This window comes from Denticeps clupeoides, chromosome 12 (genome assembly GCF_900700375.1).
Source record: "Denticeps clupeoides chromosome 12, fDenClu1.1, whole genome shotgun sequence".
NCBI lineage: Eukaryota > Metazoa > Chordata > Actinopteri > Clupeiformes > Denticipitidae > Denticeps > Denticeps clupeoides.
Genome location: NC_041718.1, coordinates 11,325,236 through 11,335,999, shown reverse-complemented (window position 1 = coordinate 11,335,999; position 10,764 = coordinate 11,325,236). Strand labels below are relative to the sequence as shown.

General features: G+C 47.7%; 2 protein-coding genes across 2 annotated transcripts in view; both read left to right on the top strand.

Annotated features, from left to right (window-relative positions):
- Nucleotides 1-1,412, top strand: part of LOC114800686 (homeobox protein Hox-D10-like) — a 2,119-nt gene extending 707 nt beyond the window's left edge. Inside the window, exon 2 of the mRNA XM_028998360.1 lies at nucleotides 968-1,412. Within this exon, the coding sequence (XP_028854193.1) occupies nucleotides 968-1,257 (290 nt within the window). The 3' untranslated portion in view covers nucleotides 1,258-1,412. The remainder of the gene's footprint in view (nucleotides 1-967) is intronic.
- A 5,355-nt stretch (nucleotides 1,413-6,767) lies between these two features.
- LOC114800968 (homeobox protein Hox-C9-like) lies at nucleotides 6,768-9,111 on the top strand. Its single transcript, XM_028998907.1, has 2 exons — nucleotides 6,768-7,457; nucleotides 8,221-9,111. The coding sequence occupies exons 1-2, from the start codon at nucleotides 6,974-6,976 to the stop codon at nucleotides 8,463-8,465; spliced, it is 729 nt and encodes a 242-aa protein (XP_028854740.1). The 5' UTR covers nucleotides 6,768-6,973; the 3' UTR covers nucleotides 8,466-9,111.
- The last annotated feature ends 1,653 nt before the right edge of the window (nucleotides 9,112-10,764 follow it).

Below are 10,764 nucleotides of genomic sequence, written 5' to 3'. Positions count from 1 at the left end.
TTCACACAGACCAGGATTTTAATTTTTTATCGAACATCCAGAACTGACCGAACAGTTCCCGCTTCTCAATACACGTTTTTATTCCTCTCTGTGGGCTCATCAACCTAACTGACCGATCCTTATCATTTTATTATTGCTGACTGCGGAAAAAAAAGTTTCATTTGATGGGCAAGCGTGTACTTTAAAAGTATTTAGTCTGTAGCGATAACCAAAAGAAAAGATAAAATTACCTGAATTATTTTCACCGAATTATAAACGGCATTGTGGTCTCATGAAATTAACAACAAAAATAAATATACTGCATTTGAACCTGTCATAAGAATAATTCTATGTTTTAATTATAAAAAGTAAAACGACGACAATTTTATTAATTATATATACATATAGGAAATAAAATATAAAACAACATATATTACATATATATAATAAATGTATACTATATTATTATTATTTTATAATTATATTTGTTTCATGCTTTAAACGTTGTGTGATTGGATCGAATCGGTTATTATAAATCATATATAATATTGAAGCTGTATGAGGAATATAAGTTTTGGGAATATAAGTGAATGGCGCTGAATGTCACGCACAGACGTGACTGTCCTTCGACTGCGATCATTTAAAAAATCCGCGAAAATGGTTCGTGTCTCGGCGTGTAGAGTCTGTTAAATTCTGTTTTCTGCATAAACAGCTTCGCATGCGTGAATCGTACACGATTCGGCGTGAAGCTGGAATAAGAAACCAGCGCGTCGTTTTTTTTTTTTATTCCTATGTATAATTAGACGTGTATAAATACATATAAAACGCGTTTTATGGCGAATCTTTGGGAAACCTCTGAATGCGCCGTTTTGGGGGTTTTTTACTCGTGGACACGTTGTTTGTTTGTGTCGGTAATGGCAGTAGAACGTTTTTTTTTTTGTTTTTTTTTGTGAGTGTGAGCGAGTCCGCTGTCGTCTCGTCCCTCCAGCAGAGGAGCCGAGACGCGACGCCGCGGCGGGCGGCTGGCTGACGGCGAGGAGCGGCCGAAAGAAGCGCTGCCCCTACACCAAGCAGCAGACCCTGGAGCTGGAGAAGGAGTTCCTCTTCAACATGTACCTGAGCCGCGAGCGCCGCCTGGAGATCAGCAGGAGCATCTCGCTCTCCGACCGACAGGTCAAGATCTGGTTCCAGAACCGCCGGATGAAGCTGAAGCGGTTCCACCAGGAGAGCCGGGGCCGGGCGCGCTCCTCGCCCTGCGGGTTCGCGTCGACCACGTGACGCGGCGGGGAAAATCGCTGAGAAATAAAGTTTTCTTCTTTTTAAAAAAAATCCCCCCTCAGTTGTTCACTCATTGCTGGATAAAAGTGTGTTTTGTATGTCATTTCCTTCACAATTCTGATATTGATCGCCTACTTGTAATATATTTATAGCCTAGCCACATTATTATCTACATTTACGCAGGTGGGCGATATTTCTGTTAGTTTCTCTATAATAAAAGAAAATCGTATGAGCTATATGCAGTGATCTGGCGGCCCGTTGTTTAAAAATAGCTTAAATTACCTTATTTGTTGCTCGCTTTTATGAATTACAAATTGTTGGGCTTTTCTCCCACTGAGCCCATACGTGTCCTTGTAAACCGAGGTGTGTTCGAAACGAGAATAAAATGTGCTCGGAGACGCTCGTCTGCCTTCTTCTTCATTTCGCTCATGTTCGACAAATAAAGAGGGAGAATAAAAGGAGGGAGAGAGAGGAGGAGGAGGAAGATCCTGGCAATTTTAATGTAAGTGGAAGCGCGACCATAACGTTGATTTAAATATTAGCCAGGTGACCACAATAAGTCAGGGCCATAAAATAGTAACGTCAGGACGGACGGAGCCGGGCGCAGGAGCAGAATTTTATGATCTGCAAATATAATGTGCAGCAGCCGCAGTAAAGACGCGTTTTAAAGGTGAGAAGGAGGACGGGCTTAGCCGCGGAGCCGAGGCGGGGGATGGAGCTCTTTTACACGGACGCCGTGGGCGCAGAGCCCGGACGCGACGGATGCGACATGTCGCGCACATAAAAAAAATAAAAGAAGAGCTGAAGAAGAAGAAAAAAAAAAAAAAACAGAAGAAGAGGACGCGGTGGCGGCGGCACGTCGGTTTTACGGCGCTGTGCGCGTCACCGAGGAGAAGAAAATCTCCCGTTCCGGGCTGGAGGACCGCGATCGCCCCGCGGACCGGACGAGGTAAGACCCGGTGCCGCCGCCGCGCGTACGGCCGCGTCGGTTTTTGGGATCTCCGCGTCCCGCGTTGCGCGCTATTTTACGCACGTCGGGGAAATCCCGTCCGGGGGTTCGGAGACGCGTCGGAAATCCCTCGAGCTTTTCCCCCCCGTGGCAGTAAGGTGGATTCTGGGACGTCTCGCTGAGAGACGGTTATTTGGACGGGTTTGTTTGGCGGCGACTCGGTATTGGCGGCTACGGGGTTTGGATAGTGTGGCCTCACTACGTACCCCATCATGAAGAAATAACATCATTAATGCAGATAAATGATTAATTTTCAGGGAGCTCGGAGTGTTTACGTGCGTCGCTGGTGATGTAACGGATGCGTGTTGCTGGCACCCCCCCCCCCCCCCTTCCCCCCGGCTTTGGGACGCGCGTCGGAACGGGTTCGGGTCTCGGTGGATCGCCCGTCCTGCCCGGCTGGTGCGTGGTTTAGGTAGTTTCATGTTGTTGGGGTTGACTTCCTGGTTCGGCAACAAGAAACTGCCTTGATTACGTCAGTTCGCCTTCACCAAGGGCGTCCATTTCCGCCAGATTACCCGCGCCGGCGCTGCAAATGGCATTGTAAATGACCCACCGCCGCCTTTCCTCTGCTCTACTGTCCCGCGCTTTTATGTGACGGTCACTAAAAAGCCCTATAACCTCCAGAGGGTGAATTGGGGCTGTAAACATCACAGGGTCGGAAGAGACCTCCCCCCCCCCCTCTTACAATCTTTGTTAGGCGGTTTGGGTGGATTGGCGGCCAGACTGGCTGGAGGGGGCATCGTCTCCTGGAGATGTTTGATTTTTGTTTTGTACTACAGTTCACAGCGCACCACCTCAGACGTTCCACCAGTTTTTATTTCATCCCCGGCTGTTTTTTTCTGCATGTAATACGACAAATGCTGCAAATGTGGATATTTTGTCTCTTTTTTTTTATGTTTGAACTGCAATGTTTGGTGTTTCTTGTGTCCTTCCGCGATGCCGAAGATCTTTGTGTCGCGTTTTGACCCTCTGAGGCCTGCAGAACTGTGACGTTTTATAACGCACAACTGAAACCAGCGCCAGCGACGTCGCGAAAAGTCCATTCGTGTCCGAAATGGTGAAATATTTTCTTGCCTGCTTGGTCTGTTTTATCATTTTTTTTTATGAATGTGTCTTCACGCTTAAGCATCTGTTGATGATATTACCACGAATGGATGGAATATGACTTTTTTTTTTTAACCAAGACCGCGCGTTTTAATTTGTGTTTTTGAGCTTTTAACATGTGATTATTGAGATAGAGGATTCTAACAAAATGTTTCATTTAGAGAGAGACAAGGGATGACAGAAAAGATGGGACACGGACACGGACACACACACACACACACACACACACACACACACACAAGGTTGTCTTTTGCAAAAAAGAAAAAAACTGCTCCCTTGATATGAAGTTTTCCAGTCCCGTGATTTGTCCCCGTGGGCCTTTACTTTAGCTCGACGCACCCATTTTATGATCTTTTTATGTCCTCTGCGTGGAAACTCAAGAGGCCGAATTATCCGATACTCCGCGCGTCCGAACACGTTACACTGGATCCATTTCGCTCTGTTCGGCTCTACTTGCACGTTCTGGCTTGGATCAAATGAACTTCTTTCATATATATATAGATATATATGCACTGATATATTTGAAATAAATATAGAGAGAGACATATATGATACGTCATTGTGGAGTTCTGCTCGTTTCTCTCTCCTGGCCGCCATGGCAGCAGCAGAAGTCAAATTCACCTCTAAGCGCCTTTGTCAAGAGCAGCTCGTCGTTTCTGGCGTCTAAAAGAAGCTCCTTTAAATTGGTTAGAAAGACACAAGATAATTCTCTGAGTGGGTTCCACCAGCCGCGTGGCGTCCTGAACCGAACAGAACCCAATTCGGACCGGAGTTTGCGGGAACATTGGCGGGAAAGGCGGAGTTTTCTACAACGTCATAATTCATAAGAATAGAAGGTAAACATGGAAGCTGGCCAGTAACACCATCTATCACGGCCACGCGCGGAATTAATCGCCTTCCTCGTGCATGCGCGTTGTCGCTATAATTTTATCAGCCGCGAGGTGGCTGAATTATTAGGCTCGTGGGCTTCATAACTTCATTCCCGCGGCTGCTGGATGTTCTAATAAAACTGGGGCGCGTGGCCGTGTGCATGCAGCAACGACCAGAAACTTTTGGATAATGACAACCAAGTTCCCCTGAAAGTTCCAGGTAGGAATTCTTGCTACACTCGACTGGTCCTCAGAATGAAAAAAAACTAATATTACGTTTCTCAGAAATGAGAAAACATCTCCAGTCAAATCGTTTGCCGGTTTTATTACGATGAGCTTATTATGAATATTTTATATTGCTTTTGGTGGAGGTGAATGGAGGCACAGCGAACTTTATTTAATGTCGCCAGTCCAGTTAAACGGTGAAGGTGGTCATGTGTGGACGTGAAGACATTGGACACGAACTCGTTTAATCGAGGCGGGGAAGCCCCGAACCCCCGGAGGAACAGTGACCCCTGCAGACCCCGCCCACGCAAGCACTTCTTTCAGGTTCAAATTGCTGTGAAAATGTGGCGACGTCGGTTCCTGCTCTCGGTTTGACAAAAAAAGATGTATACAACACTGATTAAAATAGTAAAAAGCATACACTGTACACCCTTCACAGAACAAGGGTTAAATTATACTTCTAGCTTTCAAATGCGCCATATGATACGTTGCAGGGTTAATATGAACTAAACAAAAAAAAAAAGAATGACCATGTTGGCTAAATAGAAACTAATGCTGGGAAAATTCGACTAGAATATTAAGCACATAGTACACGCTTTTCTTTTTAATAATGTTGTATATATGTGCGTATACACACACACACACACACACACACACACACACACACACACATATATATAGTTATATATATGAGTTATTAAATGGTACTGAGGATGGGTTGTCTAATTACATTATCGTGCTTTTTCGTGCCACCCGAACATCCACATAATAATTTATCATTATTGTAATAATTACAACAATGATAATAACACGAAATGTCTTTTCATGTATCCAGATATTGAATAACTGCTGGTATTACAGAAAATTGTGTTTAACGTGTTGAAAATGGGGGTGACAACAGGAACGCCACACGATGCCGTCGCTCATACTTCCTTTCAACGCTCCATTTCAATAAGCACATATAATATTACATTTTGGGCTCGGATGAAATATTAAAAGCTACAGGAATTTATTGCATGCTAAAGCCAAACACGGCCGGCTAAAAAGCGCAGATTCCGTTACGCGTTTGGCTCAAGATGCACATTCACGTTAATCTGACGAAACAATTCCCTTCTCAGAACTTTACGTGTCTCGCAAGCACAACGCGTGTTCGTGTAAACCGCAAACCCAACAACGAAGCCGCGTGTGGACGCTTCGTATGTAAAACGAACGGTCGTGTAGCCTTCTCGGCCACCACGTGAGACGCAGGGCGGGGGTCACCACACCAGCCAGCCCCGCAGAGCCCCGGCCGACATGCACCCTCACACTCGTCCCAGCGCCGTTCATTAACGCTTATTAACGTTCGGCCGAGCAATTCCACATTTCTGGACGTGGGCTCTCGTTGTACTCTCTACGAGGAGAAAAAAAGACACAAAAACACACACAGACCCCACGATCCTCGCGTCTTTTTTATTAAACAGGAGCGATCATTACACTTTACGCAGGCAGCGGTGTGTCTGCATCTCACCGAAATCCTTTACTCTCCATCAAGACAGCCGTCCATGCTGCGTTACGCAATAATGCATTTATTTATTACATTCGTGTAATAGATTCTAAAGAACAAACGAATAAAGCAGTTTCTTTATTTCGTTCCGAGGCAGTGTTGCTTCAGGACACGGCAGGTCAAAAAAAAAACTGCGGCAGGACACCACATTGTTAAAAATATATAATATAAACCCGAACCCGGCTGCGTGGGTTCAGCTCCACGTTCAACTCTGATAAATTCGAGTTCCCTCCCACAAAGAAGCGCATTTCGCGGAGTAACAGATCTCCGGGACGCCAGTGGGACGACATTCGGCTCCTGCGTAATTTTAGTTTTATTCCCCCCCCTGCGCTACTCGAGCTCCGCTCGTTGCGTGACCGAACGCGTTTTTTTATGTTTATGGACACGGGGAAACGGGATGAGTTTGTATTAACGACACGTTTATGAACAATCAAGTGGTCCTCGTAAAATTTTATTGAAGGGCATAAAAAGCGCGCGCGGCCTTCTCCGCGAATTTGGCCGCGGCGCTGGGGTCTAAAGGCTCGAAACGCGGCACAGGTGGGGTGGAATGTCCACGCTGTTATCACGCAGGATGCCGACAGCGCAGGAACATTCCGGCTCATTTTACAGGGGCTCACCGTGGACTGGCCGTATTGCTTGGACGCGTGGAAATACACGAGCTTTCTCTCCGTCTCAAAGTGTCGAACGTACCTCCGTGGTCCAAAGTTGAGGGTGGGGGCGGCTGTCCGTGGTTACTGGGCACAGTGCGACAATTCAACGTTCGTAAAGCTCGGAAGTGCGTGCGCAGCGATCGACGGCGTCGTTTTTTGGAGTAAACACGGTCACGTGTCCCCGGGCAGCCAATGGGAGGCGGCGAGCTCGGGGGAGAAATAATTACCTGGCCTGATTGTTCTATGGGCAGATAAAAAAAAAGTACGCGCGCGCGCCATACAACGATCTGATGCATGTTAAAAGAGCGGCGCCGCCATGTCGTCCACCGGGGCCGTGGGCAACTATTACGTGGATTCGCTGATCGGCCACGAAGGCGACGAGGTCCTGGCTTCGCGCTTCCCCGCGCCGGAGCTGCTGCCCGCCGGATCGCGCCCGTCCCCGCTGCTCCCGGACTGCGCCGACTTCCCGTCGTGCAGCTTCGCGGCCAAGCCGGCCGTCTTCGCGTCGTCCTGGGGCCCGGTGCACCCCCAGCCGCCGGTGGTCTACCACCCGTACCCCCACCAGCCGCACATAGGCGCCGACTCCCGGTACGTGCGCTCCTGGCTGGAGCCCTTCCCGGGCTACCCGGCGAACGGCAGACCGTACGGGCTGAAGCCGGACTCCGCCGCGGACTGCGGAGCCCCCGAGTACGGCTACACGTCCTCCGCCGCCGCCGCCGCCGAGCTGCGCGACAAGACGCAGCAGACGCTGCCCTCGCCCGACGCCAAGATTAAGGAGGACAAGCCGGAGCTGGACCCGAGTAAGCGAATCGTCATCCTCACCACAACCACCATCATCATCATCACCCTCATCATCATCATCACTGTAAAAGAAAAAGAGGAAGAAATCCTCCCTCCTCCGTCCCGCGGCGGCGTCTTAAAGGCTGTAAACGCGGCCGAGGCCATAAAGCGCCTGTAAAGATGGTGGATCTCCCGAAACACGAGAGCTGCGACGCGGCCGAAAATTCCCCGCAAACGGGCCAGTCATTTCTAGTCGCGGTGGTGGATTAATGACGATCCACGGTGCCCGGCACTAAAACCGAATTAACCTTCTTATTTATCAGCGGGGCAGATTTTTCGAAGGCTAGTCGGTTTCCGATTTTCACCCATCGACGTTTAATTGTATTCGCGGACTCAGACACGCCTTTTAATTTAATCTTTTAATTTTTTTCTTGGGGGTTTAAAGTGCGGGATTTAGGGGCCGAAAAGCGCTGCGGCTGCGGCTTCTCCCCCTGAAGAAGAAACCTGGCGATACTCGAAGCTACAGGCTTTTAAAAATCTTTTATGGGCCAATAAAGCAAATGGGTGCACTCACGGTTTTACGACTGGACCCTTTTTAGCCTTGTTAGACGGTCTCGGCCCGAGAGAAAGAACTTTTACCCCCTTCATGTTCAGTTCATTCAAAAATAATACTAAAATAATAATAAGAATTATTATTATTATTATTATTATACACACTTGACTTCCTGTGTGAAATGATTTTTTTTGTTCGACGTTCTTCTGACGTGACGCTCTGGTTCGCAGACAACCCGGTGGCCAACTGGATCCACGCGCGCTCCACCAGGAAGAAGCGCTGCCCCTACACCAAATACCAGACCCTTGAACTCGAGAAGGAGTTTCTGTTCAACATGTACCTCACCAGGGACCGGCGCTACGAGGTGGCGCGGGTTCTGGGCCTGACGGAGCGCCAGGTCAAAATCTGGTTCCAGAACCGGCGGATGAAGATGAAGAAGATGAACAAGGAGAAGACCGAGAGCAACGAGCAGTAGCGGAACGCGAGAACGGTCCAGAACGAACTCGAAGGGACCTGTCCGCGTCTGCGCGTCCACGTCTAATTTAAGACTCGGTGTATTTTTTCGTATGTGTGCCTGTGACTACGTCATTTTGTACATGAACAAGAAAACAACACAAAAAATATAAACCGGAAGGCGCGTTTTGTGTTTTTAATCACTGAGAAATTAGCTAGTTGTTGCATCCGTCGTGTAATAACAACAATGATAATATATTATTATTATTATTATTATTATTATTAATCCAGTTGACCGTATGCTGTAGAGTGTGTTTACATTTGAATTTGCCCTCCATCATCTCAGCCGTCGGGACATTTCCACGCGCACGTGATCTCTGCATATCGTATTAACGCGGTTCAATACGGCGCTTTTAGGCTAGCGTGGCTATCGTGCAGTGTGCGTACGTGGTGGCATGTGTTTGTGGGAGTGTGTGTGTGTGTGTTTTGGACGTAGTGAATAATTTGCTAGATGGCTCGGATCAAAATATGGAAGACAAAAAAGATTATAGATTTTTTTTAAACAATAATTATAGGATTATTACTGTTATTATTCTGTATGGACATTTTCTGACCTCTGGTCCCCGCAGCACCGCGCACACGGTGACATTCTGCAGTTTATGTCGCAGTGGTCCAAAGTGTTTCTGAATTAAAAAATGTAATGTTTTTTTTTTTTAAATATATATATATATATATAAAACGGTGCGCGGCCACATGCCGCTCTCGCGCACATTCAAATAAAAACCTTCCCAGTTTCTACTAATTCTGTATGCTTTTTATTTATCTATTTATCCTTTTCCATTTCAAGAGAAGTTTTTTATAAATGTTGCATCATTTTTTTTTTTTACTCAGCTCAACAACTTTAAGCAAATGACTATGAAGACACCGGAAATGATATGCATTTATGACAATAATTCATGCAAAGGCGTGTCTCTCGCTCCCTTTTTCCCACTACTTTTTTAAGGTGCCGTGAACCCGTGAAAGTGGGAATTCTGGCATTTTGCCTCCCCCCCCCCCCCCCCCCCCATGCCACACCACACCCCGCCCCCCACCCCGGTCCCTAAAAGAACCGTCGCTCTTTTGTCCAGGCGCCACAAACAATATTGACAGGACGCGGCGACTTTAGAGCCCAATCCACTCCGACATTTCCGGCTCGAACACAGACCCGCGCGGCGTTTACGGCCCCGCTCGCGGCAAACACGGCGAACAAAGCCGCAGCGGATGGACCGGCTAGACGTCTGGCCCGAATGACTTTATTGCGCCCATTGATGGCGATGCCAGGCCCCGGCTTCACAGGAGCCGCGCTACACTTGTCGGCCCTTCGCGTCCCGCCGTGGAAAGCGGGGGCTGGGCCCGAGAGACGAATCGGCGTAACGTGGCCGGTGCTCTCTGCTCCGGCCGCGTTGCGGTTCGTGTGACGTCCAGAGCTGCTCCGGATAATAAGAATAATTTGAAAAGAAAACACCACTTTTGCATTAATATCCCACCATAAAACGTTTAATAGATGAATAATATCATAGTAATTGCATAATAATCCTTTTTATGGATCCACAGTTATTTATGAATACATTATAAAATACGTGAAATACGTCACATCTCAATACACGGATCCCCCTGGCGTGGATAAGGCAGAGCTGAGAGAATAAATAAATCGTAAATTTTACAGAAAAATTTATTACGCTCTTAATGGTCTTATGTAAGAGTTTATTTCATTTTACGCTGCTTTGAGCAAATAATCCCCAAAGACAAGTGCCGTAAAAAAGGCAGTAAATGCAGTAAAAATGCCCACTTCTGTCCGCCAGGTGTCGCTGTTGACCTGCGTTTGCGAGGCGGTGCGGTTGTGTTCCCGAGTTTGGGGAAAGGGCGAGTGGAGGCCCGTTCCTTCCAGTCGAAGGTCAGCATCTATCTTTCCACCCACGGTCTCAAGCTCAGACACCCACGTAAATCTTTATACTCGTGTCGTGGAGTCGCCCCGATGCGTGTCGTGGTGTCGCGTCCGCGCAAGACCACGACACGAAGCGCGGTTAGACGCTCCCACTGCGTCTAAATCAAATCCACGCGAGACCCGTGTTTTATATCACGTCCTGTTATTAGCCAGAACAGAGCCACGTCCCGCCAGCAGGGAGCACCATCCCCTGGCGCATCTCCCCACGACGCTGGCGGGACGGAGCCACGGTCGTTTCGGTCTGAATCCTCTTATTTCATGCGTTAATTATTCGCTCGCGTCTGTGATATTTATCTTTTGCTTTTCTTGTTCTGCGAGAAATTTGGTTATCTTACGA

Coding starts and splice junctions, on each gene's coding strand:
- LOC114800968 (XM_028998907.1), top strand. CDS start 6,974: ATGTCGTCCACCGGGGCCGTGGGCAACTATTACGTGGATTCGCTGATC. Junction 7,458..8,220: donor CAAGCCGGAGCTGGACCCGA/GTAAGCGAATCG, acceptor TCTGGTTCGCAG/ACAACCCGGTGGCCAACTGG.